General features: G+C 40.1%; 1 protein-coding gene across 3 annotated transcripts in view; it reads right to left on the reverse strand.

The window, feature by feature from the left end:
- Positions 1–24,451, reverse strand: part of ACACA (acetyl-CoA carboxylase alpha) — a 526,387-nt gene that overhangs the window by 410,953 nt on the left and 90,983 nt on the right. For all 3 annotated transcript variants that reach the window (XM_075195717.1, XM_075195718.1, XM_075195719.1), the window contains exons 18-24: positions 20,986–21,136; positions 15,380–15,514; positions 14,731–14,877; positions 14,338–14,526; positions 12,792–12,892; positions 11,518–11,606; positions 7,054–7,178 (exon numbers count right to left, since the gene is read on the reverse strand). In XM_075195717.1, coding sequence (XP_075051818.1) covers positions 7,054–7,178; positions 11,518–11,606; positions 12,792–12,892; positions 14,338–14,526; positions 14,731–14,877; positions 15,380–15,514; positions 20,986–21,136 — 937 coding nt within the window. The remainder of the gene's footprint in view (positions 1–7,053; positions 7,179–11,517; positions 11,607–12,791; positions 12,893–14,337; positions 14,527–14,730; positions 14,878–15,379; positions 15,515–20,985; positions 21,137–24,451) is intronic.

Below are 24,451 nucleotides of genomic sequence, written 5' to 3' on the forward strand. Positions count from 1 at the left end.
GACACATGAGGAGGATGACAGATTTCAATAGAAACCTAATTGGCAGGAAAGCCAAAGGTGTAGGGGGGAAGACAAGACACATGGAAAGAATAAGGGAAGGGACAATCAGACATGAAGCCGGACAAAAGGAGACAGACAGACAGGAGACATTGGGACAGATATCAGATACGCAAGGAAGGAAGAGACAAGGCAGCAGTGGGTAGAAATGGAGAAATTAAGACGGCAGTGTGACTGGATCACTATTAAATAACTTTTGGTAAAAATTTATTTAAAGCGAATAGATGCAGGGCACTTATTTATGTAATTGCATTTGCACTTGACTTGTTTTCTTGCATTGTATGTATTCTGAGATAGGAAATCTTTATTTCTGAGACCAGGCTAGAAACTGTTTTTTCCTGTTTTCACCTTACTAAAGGATATGCCTTATTTCTGTTGCATATATCTGATACAATAGGCCTTTGTGGATGGAGGTCTTGTGTGTATTGGGATGTATTTAGTACGGAAGTGTCATTGTTTAGGATTTGTAAGGTTGCTAGTGGAAACCTCCTATTAGGCACATGTGCAAGGAAGTCTGATAGCAGGAATGGCTAACAAAGTTTTGTGATGAGGTGTCATATCTGCTCTGGCCAAAGGCCCAGCAGGGGGTCGTTTCTGTGTGGAGTGAATTTCGTAGATAAAAGTAAATTTTGTTAGCCTTGAAATGCATGTAAATCCATGTTTTGGGAAGCAGAGTACTTCCTGGTTCTAAAAATAGACTTTTTCTGAACTGTATAAAAGATAAGCTCTGTGAGCATGTAAGCGTTCTTCTGACTTCATCTGACCTGATCACACTGGTATCTTCCACCAGTGTGTTTGAGCAAAATAAACCATCTTGCTTCAAAGACCTGCTTGGAAACATCTTCAATATTGCTGTTTTCCTGTTATCTACAAATTAGACCCTAAAATCTAATCCATTCTCCGGCTGACTCTGCGGTTTGGACCCAAGCTTTTCCAATACCAATGCTCTGCCTGCTACCCATGCAGCCTGGTCAGTGTGATAGGCCAGGGGGGATCCATTCACAGCAACCCGGATCCATAGTAAGAGGTCCGGAGTTACCAGTCTGGGTACACCAGCAACGAGGTACACTAGCAGCATCAGTTACGCAGAAGAAACCCGGTTCTGGATGCCAGTATAGGAGTCCAGTGGTGGCAGCAGCTTAAGCCCCTCCTACTGCGACAAGAGGGCGCTTTTTGGATAACGAAAGAGGACGGTGGCAAAGAAAGCCCAGCCAGTTCCCAGCAAAAACAGACAGGGTGGGATAGGCGGTCCGACTTGAAGAAAACGGGATCAGGCAGACATGTGGTAAAGGGCAGGATAGATAAAAAGGGAGGCACTTGGAGACAGAGAGCAAAGAAGAGGTAAATTAGCAAAGAGGATAAAGAAAATAATAGAGACAAGGGTCATACATGAGGCAAGAGAGCAGAGATGATGTAGAAGGCTGATAAAACATAGGAAAGTAACAGAGAGGGGTGACAGAGATGAGGTGATGAAGCAAAGAGGCAGGGGAGATTAGAAGAGAAGATAACGCAAGGGGAGATAAGGAAAATGCAGTGAAGCAGAGAGCTGGAAGAGAATGCAGAGGCCCTACCAACGTAGAAAAGAAAGGAATCACAGAAAAATTGGTGGGCAGAAGGTAGGCATTGTATATGAGTTATACATTTGTGTTTTATGTATGCTAGTACGATCAGTGTCTTGGAAATTGTGCCAGAAGGGTAGCAATAGGAATCCCTGTGATCACATTTGCAAAAATTGCTAGCTACTGCAAATAACCTGTTTGATGAGTGTCAGGAGTATGAAGAGAGATTGGGATATAAACAGTGGCAGTATACAGATTACAATACATCTCAGCCTATTTCCAATGTTTACACTGGTTATCTTGACATTACCTAAAATCAGCAGGGTGATTTACTGGGATTAGTTCTAGGTGGCTTTATAAGGTTGCAAGCAGCACACTTGTCGGTTATAACATTAGATTGCTTAGACACTGTACTATGTATCTATTTTGAAGTTTGTTGAATTTTTGACCCTACTTATTTATTTGCCACTCTTGTCTGTCATCTGCACTGACCTTAACTTTCCCACTGATTATTCTTGCCAACAGCCTGCTCTGACCACAGTTTTTGACCCCCCCTACTATTTAGCATGCTACTATTTTGTATTGAACCTGACTTTTATTTTATATTCAGTTACCATTGGTCATCTTGTGTTCGCTCTGTGTTGATTCAGGGTATTAGTGTTTAGTAGAATATTTGTATGCACCAGTATATAATACAAAACTATACTATTCTACTAGCCCTGGGGACAACGGAGTACCGGTGAGCATATATAGCTCTATGGAAAATAGGTGCTGCTAAAGGTGAAGACTAATCTTCAGTTCTATAAGTTTATTGAATAATTGGTGGTATACATTACAATAGGCACTGGCGCCTTTTGATCAGGGAAATTCGACAGCCACTCTGTAGTTGAATGAATGGGGAGCAGTGGGCCAATTGAACAACCGTGGCCCACTCTGTTATTAAATGCCACCCGGTGGCTATATCTATTATTGCTGTGGTGTCCGGATAGGGAGGGGGGAGGCAGCTCACAGGAAGTGTGAAAAACCTGTGGACCCTGTGACATCAAAAAAGAGTGGAAAGGGTTAAAAAAAGGAGGTTCATGACCTTATCTAAAATCAGGAGGGGGTATCTCCCCGATTGCTAATTATTGTTCTACCAACTCTTCAATACAGTCTGAATGGCACCATCACCGCAGGTGGGAGACCACTGATGTCATGCTCTACTTCCACCCCTGTTACCACCCAAACTCTTCACACCACCAATAACAAGAGGACAATAAGCGGGGAGTTGACCCAAGTAGGAGGCCAGGATCGGATGTCTTGTGAGAAGGGACAAGGAGGAGCTGTCTAGGGGAGGGTGGTGGTTGTTGGAGGATCTTGAGTGAGCAAGGACTTGGACTGATTGAGAGTAACTGTATTCTTTCAGGGCCAGAGAGGAATGCTTGACACAGATCGGACAATGTACCTCTAGGATGTTTTGTTACAACTCCATCAGGAGATACTCGCAGATTCTGGGGAATTGGTGAGCCTACATCGGTAGGGAGACTAATACCCAGGGTCCCACCAAGCTGGTGAAGAGTTGGCCGAGGCTGGGATCAGCAAGATACACCGACCCACCTTACGGATCAGAAACCCTGGCCCACTTGGATTGCCAGCTGTGGATTTATTACCAGAAGTTTGGGCCTGCTAGGACTCTGTGTTTGGAGTTAACCTGCTGGGTATTTCTGTAATGACAGTGCTACAGGGCTCCATCCCTAGACTATGGGAGCCCTGTAGTAAATCCTCTAATGGGGATATATTAAATTATTCCTTGCCTTGCGCTTATCACCTCCTAGGCACGCCCCCAATGACACACAGCCACACCTCCAATGGTATGGCCACACGTGTTTCCGACTATAGGGAGGCCCCATGAAGTTGCTATACCGGGGCCCAAAAATTCTCTTGGCGGCCCTGATAGTAATGATATCAAACATGTACAACATCACAAAATTAGAATCCAGCAATTTTGCAGGGAACAATCTGTGAGTTGTGCAATTTTAAGGAACATAGGCTTTTCATTTTGGTGTATGTGGCTATATGAAACAGCACAATGTTGTGTATTTTTTTTATATGAGTATTCATGCATACGGTTGAGGAATCTTCTCTCCCCCCCTTTAATCTCACATTGCAAGGAACTGATTAGGTCAGTGGTGTATGCTGGGTGAAGTTTGGACCCAAAAATTACACATCAACGGCTCAATAACCATTTCCTGCTCAGGGCTCCTGCCACAGACACAGCTAAGCAAATTCAAGGAACACATGGCTCTCTCACCTTTTTGTACCTCCCCTTGGAAACAGCAAGCCTTCCCCTTCTCCCATCCCCTCTCCCCCAAAGAGAAGATTAGAGTTTGGGACTCTATATTAGAATATGGAGACAACAAACAAAATATGGGAGCACTGGGACACTTTATTGCTAATGGTGGAGACTAATTTGGACATGTAGATTTGGTTACGATGCATATATGAATAGCATATGGAGGTTTGTGTGATATATATGAGTATTACACTGAGATTTGTGATCTAAGATACATATGGGAGCATATGAAGGGTTTTGTGATATATGTGAGATTTATATGGAGGCTGTATTTCTTTAAAATTTCCTGGGATTTTCAAACACACAACAGTGTCTACAGTTCACAGAGAAGGTGCAAAACAGACAACATCTACTGAGCGTCAGTTCTGTATGCGAAAATACCTTGTTAATGAGATAGGTCAGTAGTGAATGGCAAGAATAGTTGAAGTAGCCATGAAGGTGACCGTAATTCAAATAACCATGCGTTACAACAGTGGTAAGCTTGAATAGCATCTCTGAATACACAGCTTGGTTAAAAGATAGGAAAAACGTTGCCTGGCCTGACAAATCTTGATTTCTACTGTGACTTGCAGATGGTAGGGTCAGAATTTGGCTTAAACAACATGAATCCATGGATCCATCCTACAATTTGTCAATGGTGTATGCTGGTGGCGGTGGTTGTGTAATGTTCAAATTGAGCATTGTTTAAATGCCACAGCCTACCTAAGCATTGTTGCAGATCATGTGTATCCCTTAATGCCATATTCTCCTCATCTTCTATGGCTACCTCCAGCAGGATAACACGTGACGGCATCTCAAGCTAGTTCCACAAACATCACAATGAGCTCAGTGTACTCCAATGGCCTCCACAATCACTAGCTCTCTATAGAATAGAGCACCTTTGAGATGTGGTGAAATGGGAAATTTGAAGCATAAATATGCAGCCAACAAATGTGCAGCAACTGCATGATGCCATCATGTCAACATGAACCAGATTCTCTAAGGAATGGTTCCAGCACCTTGTTGAAGCCATGCCACGAATTCAGGCTCATCTGTTTGTGATTGATACATATAAGACACAGTGGTGCACATATGGCAATAACGGGCGTTGTAGTTTGTACTGTGCACAATAATGAGTTTTTGTACTTGTGCATAATAAATAAGAGTTGTAGTAGTATTGGGAATTGTAGTAGTATCTGGGATACACATACCCACACAATCAAAATGTTCCCTGATATAACTAGCATTGTCCCTGTGATGTGTTATGTCTATCTAAGCAAAGGTTAGCTATTAGTCCTGTATAAATGTATAGCAGAATCTGTGTGTAAGCGACTGGAAGGAAATGATATATATTGTTTGAATAAGTACCACATCTAGGATTCTGCTATGGTGTGAATGTGGATAGTCCCTCTAGTGCAAAGAGCTAATTCAGAGCAGAAAAGGGAATAGTATTTATTGGGTAAACTGGAAACATCCTTGGCAAGTGGCTAATAAATGAGATTAGTTATTAAATGATCATAACACATTTGCCTTGTCATTAGCACTTCTTATAATATGCGCAGCATACTAACAAAGCAAATTAGACTCAACAAAGTTCAACACTAGTAATGCCAAATACCTTCTATACAACATATTATTATTAGTTGCAAGTATGTACTATAAGTGTCTCATTACATTAGCAGTGCCAAGCATATACCAGCAGTTTCCAACATACTATACCCAGACAACCACAAATCATATGACAATACACAACATGTACCTGCAGCACGCAATATATATCTACACTGTACAACCCTGTTGGCTAAAAGTCTAAATATAACAACAAAGTTTAGTGATCAACAAGATAGTTCATTAGTTACAAACCAAATTTCATGGGACAGATATCTTGGCTAAGATGGTCATATATGTGGTCCTATTGTCAAATATTCATTCACTTATACATTAGAATGTTTACTTGTACTACCTTGTCACATCCATTATACAGTTTACATACCCCGGTTGTGAAGTATAATACTATTTGCCTAAAGTTACCTCAGCGAATGTTCCATGTCTGTGGCAAACAAATCTAAAGATGGAAACTAATGTGATTCATAACCAATGCAGACAATAACAGTCACTACCTGACACTGCAGTGTCAGTCAGCCAATCAGATAAAGGCTATAGACTTTAAAAGACTGGGATGAAAATACATTTTTAACATTCAACTGAATACTTATCCCTTCAGAATACAAACAATGGCCAATACTATAAGTCTGAAACAAGAAGGCCTGGTGATAAGAAGATACAAAGTTAAAACTTTGCGATATAATGCAGTCATAATCACCCCCAGAGTTATTTGGTGTCGGTAGTATTACAGGAACACAAATTTACACTTAAGTCTGTTGATCATTAACAAAATGCTTTCAGGACTGAGGTGATAATGAATAGAGCAAAGTCCAGCAAGGTTTAATCATGTTTTGGTCCACTAAAGATGTCAAAAATAGTTTGAAAATTCCACTTTCAGCAAGACAATATCAACCACAAATTAGCTGCTGCATTGGATCATCTTTTGAGAAGAATTATCTACACATTAGTCAGGAAAAAAGTGAAACTTTGTAAAAGATCAGGCATATTTTTACAGCTGCAATTGCTGCTAAAGACGCTGCCACTTATGGAGTGGTCTTTTTGTAGTCAATTGGCATAGATAAGTGATACTGGATTGTCTTGATAAATTTTGGCATTATGTGGCCCACTATATTACCTTAGGCACATGCTGTGATAATGCAGCAGATATCTGGCAAGTGGCCCCAGAATGATCATGTTGCCAGATAATGATCTGATCAAGATTAATAGCATCAACATATAAGACACAGAGGAAAATGTGGTCAGAAGATGACACCTATCAGCATGTGTGCACAGTCATCTAAAGCGGAAGTGAAGCCAGACGTGATACAGTCTCTCAGCCTGTGTGGCCAAACAGTGGTCCTGTTGTTCAACTCCTGATTATAACAGCAAGATCTGGTCATGTGGAAGACACCCTTATATATATTAATTTATACATGTTCAATTATACAAAGCGTTCATCTAAATTGCATTTATTGTGATGCACAAAGCCTACTTTATAGTAAATGCATAAAGGAGACTTACAATCAGCATAGTAATTAAGAGATTCTTCTTGGTAACCTGAGCATGGGAGAAGATGTAATTCAGTACCATTGTGAGGTCACTTTTATTCTCTTCCCGGAGAGTAAAGATACACTTGTCATAATGACCTGAAATATAAAAATCATATGCTCATGAACTGTATTCAAACAAATATGTCAATAGAAATTATTGGATCAAAACTAGGAACTACTTTACATGGCCAAAATGTGTGTACAAATAGTACTATAATTACTGTAAACCAATATGAAGGACATCTGTTGCTGAGCGATACTGTAATTCAACCAATGAATTATATATTACTATTTTTTTTGAAAAAAGGATTGCTTCTGTTAAATTGGACCTGCAATATACAAGCGTCCTTAAAACATCACAAAAGGTATCTACCTAGGAGCATAACATGCAATCAGCAGGCCCCATAGCACACGTCTATTCGATCTAGAGGATCCCGTTGTACTCATGTACTGCTATGGTAGTAAAGTGGATTTACCTATATCTGCAGTTCACAACCTCAGAAATGGGTTCCCATGCCATTTAGGTTGAATCTGGATGATTTTCTTTTTGCAAAAAGTGGGTTAAGAAATGTAATTCTCTTTCATCCTTTAATTTCAATAAGCTGCACTGAATTCAGATAGAGAGATAGACAAAGTAATCTCTGATAGTATGTCCATTGGCTGAAGAAAATCCCACTTGTAACCTGAGCAATATAAATTCGGCGTTATGTAAATTAGGTGCTGGTGAGGGCAGAAGTGCCTGTAACACTGAGCTTAAGTGACCATCCAGAGCCAACATACTGAAAGCATACATCTTAAGGATGGCACAGTAAGTTTATCAGGAGCACGGTGTGCATACTCCTGCCAGTACATAGTTACTTTCTCATTAATACTCATATCTTCTGTGAAGCTGGCAAACTTCATACAGACATTCAAAAAGGTAAATATAGAAGGAATAATACAACTATAACACACAGTAAATGAAAACATTTTTGGTTATGTGTTGTCTATCCAGATACTTGTTTAATGTGCAGTTCTGTGTTGGTGGTCTATCTTCTTTACAAAGCACAAGAAAAGATCCAACAATCTCTGCTGGGCACCTTTCCTTAACTATAGCTGAAATATGTGTATTGTGTATTGACTAAGGGAAATGCACGCAGGCAAGATGCATGCAGTAAAGTATTTGTAATAATGATGATAAGAATAACAATTATAATAACCATTATCATCACAATGATTAAAAATACAATGTAATACAATGTTTGTCCCCTAGATCTAAAATAATGTAGTATCCGGCAAAGTTTGAAAATAATTTTCTGGGTGAGAGTGTACCCACTGTACCATTAAAAAGTGTAAGCTTCAAAAGTGTAAAAACTGGAAATGCCAAGAATTTCAACATAGACATTAACTCTTCCCCTCTGTTAAATTAACTCCCATCCCCTCTACTATAGTAAATAAGAGATCTTAATACAGTATTAGAAAAAGAACAAGTATTAAAACAAAAAAAACATTTCAATATGGCCACCATAAAAACATGTACATAATGACAGGTTTACTATCAGCAACATATAACATCACAGGCAGGGTTCAGTGAGGCAAATTTCACAGGTACCAGAAACTGGCAGCAAAACATATGGAACTATGCTACAGAACTGTATTTTACTGGTTTTTACCTTGGTGGTATATATAAAAATGATTCATAATATTTGTATTTCATATTGTACACTACATTAGTACAAATGTTTATGTCAGTTTATGCATGGAATGAAAAGAATGCTATTTTAGTTGTTACTGTTATAGGGCCCATCTTCACAGGTGGACCAGCAAAAGGAGATGACATGTGTCTATACTGGCTTCCTCACAGTGACACTGACCTTTGTAATTTTCTGTGCATTTGTATAATGTAAATATTAAAATGATGAACGTATATTCATCATCAACATTTATTTATATAGCGCCAACAGATTCCGTAGCGCTTTACAATTGGGAACAAACATTAATAAAACAATACTGGGTAATACATACAGACAGAGAGGTAAGAAACCCCTGCTCGCAAGATTACAATCTATAGGACAATGGGAGTTTGAAACACAAGGGCACGTGCTACATCATATTGCACAATGGACCAGCTAGAATGCAAAGGTAAAAGTATTGAGTGGGCTGTGTGTGTGACAATGTTGGTCAGAGGGTAGTTGTCTTGCGTTAGCTGTATAGAGGATGGTAATAGGGTAATCTAGGGAAATTAAGATGGTGGGTGAGGAATATCATAACCTTGTCTGAAGAGGTGGTTTTTCAGTGAACGCTTGAAGGTTTGAAGGCTAGAGGAAAGTCTTACTGTGCGAGGGAGGGAATTCCACAGAGTGGGTGCAGCCCAGAAAAAATCCTGTAACCGGGAATAAGAGGATATGATAAGAGTGGAAGAGAGACGTAGATCTTGTTCAGAACGGAGGTGTCGAGTTGGGAGATATTTTGAGACAAGTGAGGAAATGTATGTCGGTGCAATTTTGTTGATGGCCTTATATGTTAGTAGAAGAATTTTATATTGGATTCGTTGAAATACAGGCAGCCAATGTAGAGACTGACAGAGTAGCTCAGCAAAGGAATAACGGTTTGGAAGGAAAATCAATCTAGCCGCTGCGTGCAAAATAGATTGTAGGGGTTCAAATCTGACTTTGGGAAGACCAGTAAGGAGGAAATTGCAATAGTCGATGCGGGAGATGATGAGTGCATGAATTAATGTTTTTGGGGTGTCTTGTGTCAGATATGTGCGTATTCTGGAAATGTTCTTTAGGTGTATGTAACATGATTTAGATATAGAGTTGATATGGGGAATAAAAGACAGTTGTGAGTCAAGGATTACACCTAGGCAACGAGCTTGAGGGGTGGGATTTATGGTCATGTTATCAACAGAAATAGAAATGTCAGGCAGGAAGCTTCTGTTTTTGGTTGGGAATATTATTAATTCAGTTTTTGAAAGATTGAGTTTGAGTTGGCGAGAAGACATCCAAGATGAAGTGGCAGAAAGACAGTCAGTAACGCGAGACAACACAGATGGTGAAAGATCAGGAGAGGATAGATAGATTTGTGTACCATCCGCATTGAGATGATACTGAAATCCAAAGGAGCTTATTAGGTTTCCAAGAGAAGTGGTGTAGATAGAGAATAGCAGAGGACCGAGGACTGAGCCCTGTGGTACTCCAACTGATAGAGGAAGCAGAGCAGAGGTGGATCCACAGAAATTAACACTGAAAGAGCGATTAGATAGGTAGGATGAGAACCAGGATAGGACAGTGCCTTCAAGACCTAGGGATTGTAGCGTTTGTATGAGAAGAGAGTGGTCAACGGTGTCAAATGCAGCAGAGAGATCCAGGAGAATTAGAAGAGAGTATATTAAAAAATGTTTTATCTATTTTCATTAAAAAGGCATCATATCACAAAATCCCCAATAGTAAAATCAGGATAAATTAGACCAAGTTGCTGATTACCCCAAAAGCATACACTGATCCTCTCATGCCATGTGCACACCTTAGAACGGAACAGGGGTCCAGGAGATGGAAAAATGACCATGCTGATAAATATAGGGAAAGTAATTGACTACATTTTCTCAATCATATTAATATTAGAAACTCTATAGTGCTAATAAGAGTATTAAATCACCACTAAATAGGCAATTCAGTAGTAGTTTTTCACTAAACTATACTCAGCCAATATCAATATCTTGTTTTACCACAAGATGGCAACAGTGCACCATTTAGAATGTTGTAGTGTTCTTAACCTCCAACAAAAATCAAGTTTGGGGAGACCATCATTTTTCTTGGCTATATAGTTCAGCATAGATAAATGACTATACTGGTTTCAAAAACGTATTTTCTGTCAACCCCTTTATGTGCTTCTGATTGGCTGCTTTTGTACTGACCTTTCCAGTTGATAGTATTTCATTCATTAGTATGGCAGCTATATTATGTCAAGCTATGGCCATTATTTGGATAACTTATTTGTAACTTCCTTTTGGACTACAGCAAGAAAGAAGATTCCGATTGCATTTATAATGCGGTAAATAGGGGACGTGGGGGCGTTTGTTTTTCATTACATTTTATACGGAAACTGCAAGTTTTCGGACTTATTGATAACACTGCCGAGACACAATTCTCTCTTCTCTATGACACTTCATTAGATTATATTATGTATGAATAAAGTAACCTGACTTTTGCATTTATGACTAACAGAGCCCAGCTGCATCTAGATGCATTTGTATGCCGAACATAGAAATACTAGTCTTCTGAATTGGATGTACCTCGATATACGTGTGACTCACAATACATGCGAGTAAGACCGCAAGTTTTGTAACAGAATTTTTATGTGCAGGTGAATGGATAAAACTGTGTCAAACTCTAATTGAGAATAAGAACATATCATTTTTACCTGGAAATAGAAGTGTAAATTAAAAAAGACATACCATGCTGGAACTGTGTTTCAACCTTTAAATACTGCCGAAGCAAATCCATGACTACAGCTTTCATATGGCCTCGAATGCCGCTCCGGTATCTGATAAAATTGGGTTAAATTTATGTGAACAAGGAATGTACAGTATAAAAAGCATCTTGCTATATAAACAGAAATAAATAAGGCATTCCTAAAAAAATTGTTCTTTTCTAGATGTGTGTTTACCATATATACCAAGTCATAATGTGTTAGTAATAATAGTGTTTTCTCCATACAGAACATTTTATATATTTATATAAATATAGTTACAGTAAGCATGCTAAGAAGCTTAGTTGTTTTTTCCCATTTACTATTTTCCTTAACATTCCAGACATATGGACCAATGAGAAAACAAAATGTAAAAAAAACATGCTTCAAATAGTTTTCAATAGTTCACTGCAACATTACAATTATAGGATGTAGCCTTATTAAAAAGAGTTCTCCACCACAAATGAATAAGTGTCTCTCTATCTGGACATTAGTGAGCTCTTCGTTTGCAGGCTGGAAATTATGAGGTGTGGTTCCATCTATCCTGGCCTCCCTCAGCTTGGCTTTGGTATTCACACTGACAATGGATAGCTTCAATAAAGTTGAACAAAACTCACTTATAGTTAAATAAATAAAAACAAATCAGTTAACCATTCAGCTAAAGCTTCTAGCCTTCTAGACATAGAAATGATAATTGAAATTGTTTTTCCAGCAAGTAACAGTGAGATCTACCATAGTTTTACCTAATCAACTTTCACCTTACCCTGATCTGGGTGATAAGGAAAGCAGAAAATAGAAGATGACAATGCTAAGAAAAAAGGCAAGTATTATGGAATATGCATCCCGTATATTGTGCATAACAACTGAACACGTCTTCATGCCAGCGCTGTACATCAAGACAAACGAAAGACATGCAAAGTGATTTTACAATTTAACATGGCAAAACAAAAAGCAAAAATGAGAATTGTTTTATATGCTCTAACCATGTTATTCATCGGACATAGATTGCACTGTCCAATCAACAAGTAGAAAAAAAGACAGTAAGGTTTTTAGGGTGTGAAATTTGGAACAATTTGGGATAAATTAGAAAAAAAAAACTCATCAGGGTTGCAGCTTAAAAAGTCCCACAAAGAGACTACGGTGAAGCCTAAAAAATGTGATTTATTTGCTACTAAAAAAGCAAACATCTAAACTCCTTGAACCAAAACTCTGGTCATGGAAGAATGATTTTAGCACTTAGTTCTTCAGTTAACATCTCACCTTTGCACCAATTGCACAATACTCTGTGTGTTCATGAAGAAAACCTCACGTTCAGATTTACGGTTCAATGTAGCTGCGTGACTATCTAGTATATTTGCAATCTGAGCAAAAAAATAGAAAAAATAATTACTATTTTGGAAGCACAAAATTCAGCCAAATGATTAAGATGTAAAAGGAAAATTTTGCTATATTTTTGTTGTTAATTAAGAGGCGCCAACTTGTTGGAAGTGATCAACAGAGTTATGTAACATTGGGGCATATTTAACAAATAGTGATCGTGCACTTACCGTACAATCCATGTCCCTCTGTCCCCCCCGCATATTTATTAAAGGTGCATCACAGCAGATATTGTGGATATCTGCTGCTTTGCATTCTGCTTCGTTTTGGGGAGCAGACACCATGCTACAGTATGGTGACTGCTCCCTCTCGCAATCTAACAAGTTCCAAAAAATAGTTTTTTTCGGAAACTTGTCATGATAATGTACGCCAGCTGGAGCTGGCTGGAGCTGGCGTACATTATCATAAATGAAAAATCTCAGTACTGTCAGCTCTGCTCCGAAGAGCAGAGCTGGACAGCGCATGTGTGGAGGCATCACATGATCCCTCCCTGTCAATCACCGCTCTATCTCTGCTACTATAGTTGCAGAGACAGAGCGAGATGTTTGTGCGAACTTCGAACTGCACATGCGCAATTACTGAAAGAAGGGAAGTGAAGAGGACGAGGAGGTGACCCGGGGACAGCGCGTTCCAAAGAGGCCGGGTAAGTATGATTTTTTTATCACAGAAACAGCAGTTTAGCGGAACTGCTGTTTTTGTGCTGGGTTGTACATAAATTTGAGAAATAGTTAAATGCTTATCATAGCGATAAGGATTGAAAACTATTTTTCACTTTATGTGAACATTGATAAATGTGCCCCATTATTACAAAAGAGAACAGAAATTTAAAATTGTGAAAAGTCAAGAAAAACTAAGTTTGTTTATTATGGAGAAAAAGACACTTTAGATTCGACCCAATTAATATTTTGAAACATTAAACTCTGGTTAACTTTTCCTAACCAGGACCATACAGAGGAAACGGATCAGCTGCAAATGGAAGAAAGACATTTTCACCATCAGCAGAGGAAAGGGTTCTTTACTGTAAGGGAAGTTAAGCTGTGGAATTTATAATCAGATGAGCTGATGATGACACATTAAATTACGGAATTGAAAAATGGATTGGATGCCTTTGTAGCTAAAATTAGTAAAGGACATTATGGATATAAAAGATCAAGGGACTGGATTGGATTTAGTTGTTTTCCTCCCTATGAGACACAATTAGTTACAGTAGCACTGGGGGGTTGTTTTGCTGTCCTTTGCATAAACATTATTAGAATTTAAATAAGTTTATGGGCCTATGCAATTTTTCAACCATAATAATTGTGTAACTATGTATTAAGATCAATAATGGATGATAAAGAATAAGCTGTAGGATTGCCTATTCTGGGAAAACAGTAACAACCCTTTGTATAATTCATACAATAATACAGGATTATTTTCTACACACTACCTGTTGGCTTGGAAACTGGCACAAGACAGAAGTAATGTTGCTGGCATATTGTGCCATCTCTTTCTTGATCGATTTCTCCACATTTGGTGGGATACGCCCTGATACGCTTGTCATAATATCCTGCAGCTCAAGCAGAGGAAGCGATGGATCTCTGAGGGTTTTCATCAGTCTTTCCACAAAGTCTTTTAACTGCCAAAAACAAATTTTATTTGTTTTGTTATTTTTTGCATAATGTGTAAGAGCTGCATAATGACTTGCAGAAATTTGTTCACATTCTTAATATTCTCCATATCACACATTTACCATTTTTCATCATTTTAATTATAGCACATATGCCCAAAATATTTCATTAACTTGACATTCCATTTTGTGACTATATAACAGGCTGGTTACCTTGCTGCTGAAACAGGGCTCCGGAAGGCAATATCCATTCATGACATTTACTAGGTTATCTAGTACACAGTGAAAAACACGATGCAGCTTCTCTCCATGAAGAGCAGTGCTGTGAATCTGAGGCAAGGATCCTGTGTGCAGATCAGCCTTTAAACAGAAGTAACATACTGTATTAGCACAACATTACATAATGTAAAGAAAATATGACCATCTTAAAGCCAAATGTAACTGTTCTATTGGTACAATATTACCATGTAATTTAATATACAGCAGGTTCCTTATGTCAACAGCACTATTCAGTTAGAAATGACTTGTATTATTAAATCTGCCGACATTTATAGGATATTGAAAAACGAAGGGTTATTTTCTTTCTCAAAATCAATTTATTTACAAAACATCCTAGCAGATGTGAGAGCAATATTATTATACTATAATGAGTAAACTGCATCTGGCTTTGTTTTTTATTAACAATTTCTGCATGTATTACAGATCAAGAAAATGTCTTCTGAAGACGGCACAGGGTCTTCAAAGTCTGATCAGCCTGATCTGTAATAGCTGCTTTACAAATACAGTTTGGAGAGGAATCACTAGGACCATTAGTGTTTTTCCTAATTTTAAGCTTTTATGCTTCATTACCATAATGCCCTACCTGCTGCACCCTGCTTGGATCATCTAGTTGGAGCTTAGCAATTACACAACCAGGCTCCAGAACAGCCCCTGGGCGCTTCACAAAGTGTATACATCCTGACTCCATGGCTGTTAGGGTCATCACCATCTTCATCACCTGAGAGAAATCGCATGTTTATTTATAGCTTATACAGCATAAGAACATCGCAGCCAACAATCACAAGTCTGCACTATAAGCAGTACAGTCCCTAACTACAGAAAGGAACAAATTACCTATATGTAGTCTACAAGTCGTATGCTATCTCACATTTATATACATGGCATGTCAAATAAAACACAGTTGCCCATGTTTTGTGGACACACTATGTCTCCTTGCTGAAGGAGAACCTATTTTCCTCTTAGGGTGAGTCATGCCACTTGCAGATCAATAAATACAAGGTGGCCCATCTGTTGTACACTTGTAGACATTTTCTTTGAAATGAGTGCGAGGTGTTTTATTAGATAATGGTAACAATAGTACTGCAAATGCTGAATTAGTACAACGGAATTCCATAAACAGTACTTTGTGTCAGTCTAAAAGCAGGTTCAATTTAAACATATGAATTGCGCTTGACTATAGCGCCACCAACTTTAATTTTCAACCCCCCATTCTAGTCAAATCAAGCTATTTAAGGTGTTAAAAAGGTTTTTGTCATGCATTTGGTCCTAGCCCAGGCCTCCTCAGGGGAAGAGCGTTACTTCCCGACGCAAGCGCCCTTTTTCAACGTGGTTTTGTCCACATGTCACCACCTCATCATTTTTCTCCATCGCCACAACCTTCATCAAGCTACTTAAGGTGTTAAAAACTCCCCACTGTAACCCCCGGGAACCACCAACCACTCCCAACTGTCACTTCTCCTTCAAGAAATATATAGGTCAGTGTATAACTCTGCCCAGCAGGTGGCGCTGCAGCTTGTTTTTTTTTTTTCCCACACAGGCATTTATATAGTAGATAAGATTTTTACTCACCGTAAAATCCATTTCTCTGACTCCATTGGGGGACACTGCGAGACATTGGGGTATAGTAGTGGGCTCAGGAGTCTTGTCACTTTAACTTGTTAACTCTTTGAACTCCTCCCCTGCTATGCTCCTCCTCTCCAGAGAGATCCTCAGTTTTGAATAACCAAGAGTGAACGTAAAAGGAGGTAATATAACCTGGAAAGGTCTTAAACTTGTAAACCTTAACCTTAACCAAAGTTTTCACACACAGAACTACACACAGAGCAAGGGAGGGTGCGCAGTGTCCCCCAATGGAGTCAGAGAAATGGATTTTACGGTGAGTAAAAATCTTATTTTCTCTTCCCTGCCATTGGGGGACACTGCGAGACATTGGGGATATACCAAAGCTTCTTCAAGGGTGGGAATGCTCTGGACCAGCTATACACATAACCATGCGACCAAAGGTTGCATCAGCCGATGCAAAGCCTTGAAGCCTGTAAAAGTTAGTAAAAGTGTGGACGGAAGACCAAGTCGCCGCTCGACACAACTGCTCCGCCGACGCCCCATGCCTAGCCGCCCAGGAGGCACCCACTGCCCTAGTAGAATGCGCCTTCAAATTTTCCGGGACGGACAGAGAAGCTGCAATATAAGCTTCTCGAATCGTGGATGTGATCCACCAGGCAATTGACTGCTTTGAAGCAGGCCACCCTCTTTTGTTGGCGTCATATAAAACAAAAAGATCTCTGGTCTTTCTGACCTGAGACGTACGGTCTACATAACTCTGTAGAGCTCGTACCACATCCAAGAACTGCATAGACCCCTCTAAGGAGTCTTTCTTTGCTCGGAACACAGGGACAACAATTTCCTGATTTAGGTGAAACCTGGAAGCCACCTTAGGAATGAAAGATGGCTTTGTACGAAGGACCGTCCTATCAGCGTGAAAAATAAGAAAAGGGGGGTCACAGCGAAGAGCTCCAAGCTCAGACACTCTGCGAGCTGAAGCTATAGTCAACAAAAATACTGTCTTCCACGTAAGATACCTTAAGTCTATGGACCCTAAAGGTTCAAACGGAGGCCTAGAAAGAGCACGAAGAACCAGATTGAGGTCCCAGGGCTCGACAGGATGGCAAAATGGAGGTTGTATATGTAACACCCCCTGCAAGAAAGTTTTGATATCAGAATAATTTGCAATCTTTTTCTGAAAGTAGACAGAATGGACTGAGATCTGGCCCTTGAGGGAACCCAGACGAAGACCCCTCTGAACCCCATCTTGTAGAAAATCCAGTAAACGAGAAAGCTTAAATCTAGAGGAATGGAATCTTTTAGACTCACACCACAAAATATATGTCTTCCACACTCTATAATATATGGAAGACGAAGAAGGCTTTCGAGCCCTAATCATGGTAGTTATGACATCCTGAGAGAAGCCCCTGGCTTTAAGTATTAGGGTTTCAATAGCCAGGCCGTCAAAGGCAGCTGATCTAAATTCTGGTAAAGGAATGGACCCTGAACCAGAAGATCTACCTGCATTGGAAGCCGGAATGGAGGAGCCCCTGCTAACAATAGAAGATCTGAGAACCACGCTCTGCGTGGCCAAAATGGAGCTATTAGAATAGCGGGAACTCTCTCCCTCTTCAAATTCTTTAGGACCCGCGCAATCATTGGTATGGGAGGGAAAAGGTACACCATTCGATATGGCCATGGGGCCGACATGGCGTCTATTATCTCCGCCCCTGGGTCTCGATCTCTTGCGCCGTAGCGCGGAACCTGATGGTTCAGCCAGGTCTATGTCCAGGCAGCCCCAACGGTCCACCAGAAGGGAGAGATCTGACTGTTTAAAGCCCATTCTCCGGGATGAAGTGAATGTCTGCTGAGAAAGTCTGCTTCCCAATTCTTCACCCCCGGAATGTGAATGGCTGAAATCTTGGGCACCTGATGCTCTGCCAAAGACAAAATGTGCCTGGTCTCTCGCATGGCAGCCTGCGAGTGCCCCCCTGGTGGTTTATGTACGCAACCGTGGTGGCATTGTCAGACTGAATCTGAAGCGGTTTTCCTCTTAGGAATTTCTGGGCTCCTATCAGAGTATTGTATACTGTTCTGAGCTCCAGAATATTTATAGGAAGAGAAGTTTCCTGAGGGGACCAGAGACCCTGAAGCCTCAGGGTTCCTGTTACTCCTCCCCACCCCAAAAGACTTGCATCTGTTGTGACTAGAGTCCAGACCAGGTCTGTAAAGATTGGCCCTTTACCAGATTGGTTTGGGACATCCACCAGACAAGGGACAGCCTTGTGGGCGAGGACAGACGAATAATCTGCTTGTCTAAATTCTTCTGAGACCCTGACCACCTGAGTAAGATCTCTGCCTGAAGTGACGGGAATGAAACTGTGCAAAAGGGACTGCTTCGAAAACCGAGACCATTGTTCCCAAGAGTTTCATGCACCTGAGGACCGAGACCCTCTTTTTCGCTAGAATCGCTCTGGTCCTTTTCCGCAGGGCTAGGACTTTTTCCCTTGGAAGATAAACTCTCAGAGACTGAGTATCGAAAAGCAGACCTAGGAAACGCATTTGTTGAGCTGGAGCAAGCGATGACTTGGGTAAATTCAACACCCAGCCGTGACTCTGAAGAAACTGTATAACTGTCTGAATATGTTGGGACAGAAGAACTGCAGACGGTGCCTTCAATAGAAAGTCGTCTAGATAAGGGATAATTGTTATACCCTTCTGGCGCAGAAGACCTGCCATATTGGCCATAATCTTGGTAAAGACTCTGGGAGCGGTAGCCAGACCGAAAGGAAGAGCCCTGAACTGGAATTGCGCCTCTCCTACTGCAAACCGAAGGAGACTCTGGTGACCTTCCCATATCGGAACATGCAGGTAGGCATCCTTGATGTCTATTGACGCCAAAAACTCCCCTTTCTCTATCCCTGCTATTACCGAGCAAAGGGATTCCATGAGGAATTTCTGAATATTCAGATGTTTGTTTAATGACCGAAGATTCAGAATGGGCCGGAAGGACCAATCTGGCTTTGGTACCAGAAACAGGTTCGAGTAAAATCCTAGACGTCTTTCTAGAGGAGGCACATGAACAATAACCTGCGCTGCTAAAAGTTTTTGAATAGCTTCCTGTAGAGCCACCTGCCTGAGGGGACAAGAAGGAAGAGGGGTAATGAAAAATCTGTGACGGGGGGAGTGGGCAAGGTCTATCACATAGCCCCTGGACACAATCTCTCGAATCCAGAGATCTGCTGTGGACTTCCACCACTGATCTCTGAACTGAAGAAGACGTGCTCCTACTTGACGCTCCCCCCAAGAAGCTCCGTCACGCTGAGGTCTTATCTGCTGGGCGAGTAGAACCTCTTCTCGCCGCACCTTTACCTCCTCTGCCTCTAATAGCAGGTGCCCTAGGTGCTGAGTACTGACCTCTATTAAGGGTACCTCCCCCTCCGGAAAAACTCAGAAAGGAACGAAACCTTCCCTGACGGGACCTGTTGGGGACAGTAGGGAGAGAAGTGTTCTTTCCCCCCGTAGTCTCTTGAATGACCCTTTCGAGCTCTGCCCCGAATAGGGTTAAGCCGTCAAAGGGTAAATTCTCTAAAGCTCTCTTAGAGTCTGCATCCACTGACTATGTCCGTAACCATAGATTACGACGAGCCGCTACAATAAGAGTGGAGGCCCTAGCATTCACTGACACCGCATCCATGACTGCATTTGCCACATACTCCGAGGTCTCTAGTACATGCTCTGCAAGATCTAAGATTTCCGTACGAGGAGTATTATCTCTAAGCCCTTTAATCAAAGCTTCCATCCATAACTGCACGGTCTTGTTAGCCCAGGCCACAGCCATATTTGGTCTAAACATACTTCCCACAGCAGTGTATGCTGAGCAAAGAGCTAAATCACACTTTTTATCCGTGTAATCTTTAAGGGCTATCCGTTCTTGGACAAGAATAGCAGAAGAAGAAGCTAAACGGGCTATCCACCTTAGGTAATGACTCCCATTTAACTGTGTCCTCAGGTGGCAGAGGATAAAGAGATTTGAATTTTCCCGGCATCATAAATTGTTTACTTGGCCTATGCCAGGCTTCTGAAATAATCTCCAACATCTCTGGAGAATGGGGGAATGTAGCCAACTGAGCCTTAAGCTCTTTTAAAAAGAGAGACACCCGTGGGCGCTGAGGGCTCAGGATCAGCAAACCCTAAGGTATGCCTGATTCCTAGAATTAGACTATCCACACTAGTGGAAACTGAGTCAGTCATAAGGCACTCCCCTTTCAGGCCAAATCTACCTCACCTTCCTCTGCCGAGGAGAGATCAGAATATTGGTCTTGGTCCAGACCTGTGTCAGTAATAGCTCTCTTACCCCTCTGAGACAAGACTCCTGAGCCCACTACTATACCCCAATGTCTCGCAGTGTCCCCCAATGGCAGGGAAGAGAAATATATATATATATATATATATATATACACACATATACACACACATATGTATACACGCATACACACACACATATATATATATATATATATATATATATATATATATATATATACACACTTATATGTACGCAAATATATATATACACACACAAATCATTTCAAGAAAAAAATGAAAGAAATAGATATTCATATTAACAATATTGCTCTGTAATACCTCTATCTCAGCGTAGCATTGTCCTGCAAATACATGACCTCCGTCCTCCACTACATACTGTATAAGCTTGCCAGCTGAAGGAGAGCGCAAAATGGAGGGATCATTTTCCTTTTCAAAAACACAGGTTTTATTGCCAATAGTAACGCGGTACCTATCAAAACATAAATTCATTAGGAGCATAGTGTAATACTATAGGGTTCAAAGCCTTTGCTGATAGTCACACGTGTTTATTGAAACACAAAACATTATAGCGTTGATAATGAGTTTTGAAGCCAAAAAAAAGTAATTAGAAAAATACTTTTTTCTATGCACTTCACATTTTATTCCTATGCACTGTCTTTGGCTGAATACAATTTCATCGTAATTTTAGGCAGAGCGACTGGTAGATATTGAGTACAGTAGCTTTCAAATTTACCTTTCATGGTTTGTATTGTCTACTAAGAAATGTTTGTACATTGGTAGCTCATATTACTGTCCTCCTGGAGCAACAGGGAGAGCACAATGTACAGTGAAGGAACAAAACATATATTACTTGTGAATATTCACCACACACAGGAAAAAAAAAAATACCCCTTTAAACATTTCTCAATTGGGTCTCACTAGCTTATTTGAATATTTTAAGTGGACAAGTGAAAGGAACACCAAGGGGTAAATTTATCCAGCTGCAGGTTTAAAAAACTGGAGATGTTGCCTATAGCTGTCATTTTGTAGAATGTACTAAATAATCGATATCTAGAATCTGATGGGTTGCTATAGGCAATATCTCCACTTCTTCAAGCCCGCAACCTTGATAAATTTACCCCCCAAGAGTCTTGTAAAACAATTTAGAAATACAGGTCCAAGTAATTATGGATATACTTCCTACTTTACAGATAATCATTAAAAATATTAATTCCTATCTTGTGATCCAAGCTTTTGAACATGTGATTTGTATTGTTGCATATCAAGTCGGAGTTCAAAACTATTTAGAGCTTAACTTGTTCCTATTTTTGGATGATTGAAACTAGATTCAGATCAATGTGCAAATGACATGTGTTTTTAATTAATGATTTATAAGCCAGTAATGATTTATGCCGATCCTAGTGTCATGTGACTAAACAATCACATGGCAACTAGGGATGTGCACCGGCGACTTTTGAGGTCTCGTGTTTTGTGTTTTGGATCCGGATTTTCGTTATTTTTGAGGTTCGGATTTGTCTCGCAAAACACTTGAGGAAAGGTCTCGGTTCGGATTTAAGGTATTGGATTCGGATTTTTTTTGAAAAAAACATAAAAAGTTTAAAAATCAAGTTTTTGGGCTTATTTTCACTCCTAGGCTATTATTAACCTCAATAACATTCAATAACAAGCATTTCCACTAATTTACAGTGTATTCTGAACACCTCACAATATAGTTATTAGTCCAAAACGTTGCAACAAGGTATCTTTCTGGACTGCGTAGAGGAGTGGGTCACCACAATATATTATAAACCCTGAACTTTTATGATTCGCACCAATAATTGTACCTGGACTGCGTAGAGGAGTGGGTCACCACAATATCTTAAAAACCCTGAACTTTTATGATTCGCACCAATAATTGTACCTGGACTGCGTAGAGGAGTGGGTCACCACAATATATATTAAAAACCCTGAACTTTTATGATTCGCACCAATAATTGTACCTGGACTGCGTAGAGGAGTGGGTCACCACAATATCTTAAAAACCCTGAACTTTTATGATTCGCACCAATAATTGTACCTGGACTGCGTAGAGGAGTGGGTCACCACAATATCTTAAAAACCCTGAACTTTTATGATTCGCACCAATAATTGTACCTGGACTGCGTAGAGGAGTGGGTCACCACAATATCTTAAAAACCCTGAACTTTTATGATTCGCACCAATAATTGTACCTGGACTGCGTAGAGGAGTGGGTCACCACAATATCTTAAAAACCCTGAACTTTTATGATTCGCACCAATAATTGTACCTGGACTGCGTAGAGGAGTGGGCACTGGGCACCACAATAAAATATATAAAAAACCTTCAACAGATCTGCATTACACTACACATACGGCTGCTCCTCCATCCTCTCCATCATATACATGTTGGAGTTTTAGCGTGTGACAACCTCTTGTTTTTGATAATGTCAGTGCATTTTGAATATTTTTCAATTTGCCCCACACCACTGAATGTACTTTATCTATGATACGCAATACGCATCTATCTATCTTGACTGCGTAGTGTGGTGGCCCCGGTACACAATTTGGTACCGAGGCCACAATATAATTAAAAAACCCTCCACGTGTCTGAATTCCACCAAACAAGTATCTGGACTGCATAGTGGGGTGGCCCCGGTACCCAATTTGATACCGGGGCCACAATACCTCCTCCAAACATGGTACAGACAATTCGTCATTGAGAGACCCCAGACAGACAGGGTCGAAGTGTTATTGTTTGACTTTGTAAACCCAAAAAAATGTCCCTGTTGCACATAGTCGTGCAATGAAGACTGACTTTTTCATTTAAAGGCACGATCTTTAAAGTGTAGTGTTTGTAAGTCTAAGTCATATTATACTTTTGGTAAAATTGGTTTATTTTGTTCCTCTTTATGGTAATTAATTAGTAATAGAATTAAAGTAGGAAATAGAATTAAAGTATGAAATAGAATTAAAATAGGAAATAGAATTAAAGTATGAAATAGAATTAAAGTAGGAAATAGAGTGGTATAGAGTTGTAGTGTGGTATAGATAGAGTGGTCCACACAATATAATAATAAAACCCTCAACTGGTCTGAATTCCACCAAACAAGTATCTGGACTGCGTAGTGGGGTGGCCCCGGTACACAATTTGGTACCGAGGCCACAATATAATTAAAAAATTGGGCATCAACTGTCACCGTTGTTTAATATCTGATACACCTAAATATGGACTGCACAGTGGAGTGGCCCCGGTAGTAAATTTGGTGCCGGGGCCACAATACCTCCTCCAACTTCCAAGTGTAGTGTTTATAAAGACACACAGCGTCGAAGTGTTATTATTAGTTGACTTTCTTAACCCTAAAATTGTCCCTGTTGCAAATATTCGTGCAATGGACAGTTACTTTTCTATTGAAAGACTCAAGCTTTCAAGTGTAGTGTTTATAAAATATAAACAACAATACAGTAGTTTTAGAGCACGTCAATACCTCTTGTTTTAAATTATGACACGGCATTTTACTTTTGGTTTAATTTCTTGAATTTTTTTACATTTGGTTTTACTTTTTGAACATGGCAAACGACTGTTGCTTGGTCATATAATGCAAAAAAAAAAGTTCCAAGATGGAATTGTCCTTGGGCCCTCACACCCACCCTTATGTTGTTGAAATAGGACATGCACACTTTAACAAACCAATCATTTCAGCGACAGGGCCTACCAAACAACTTTGGCTGAAATGATTGGTTTGTTTGGGCCCCCACACCAAAAAAGCTATTCATCTCTCCCTGTA

Source organism: Mixophyes fleayi, chromosome 2 (genome assembly GCF_038048845.1).
Source record: "Mixophyes fleayi isolate aMixFle1 chromosome 2, aMixFle1.hap1, whole genome shotgun sequence".
Taxonomy (NCBI): domain Eukaryota; kingdom Metazoa; phylum Chordata; class Amphibia; order Anura; family Limnodynastidae; genus Mixophyes; species Mixophyes fleayi.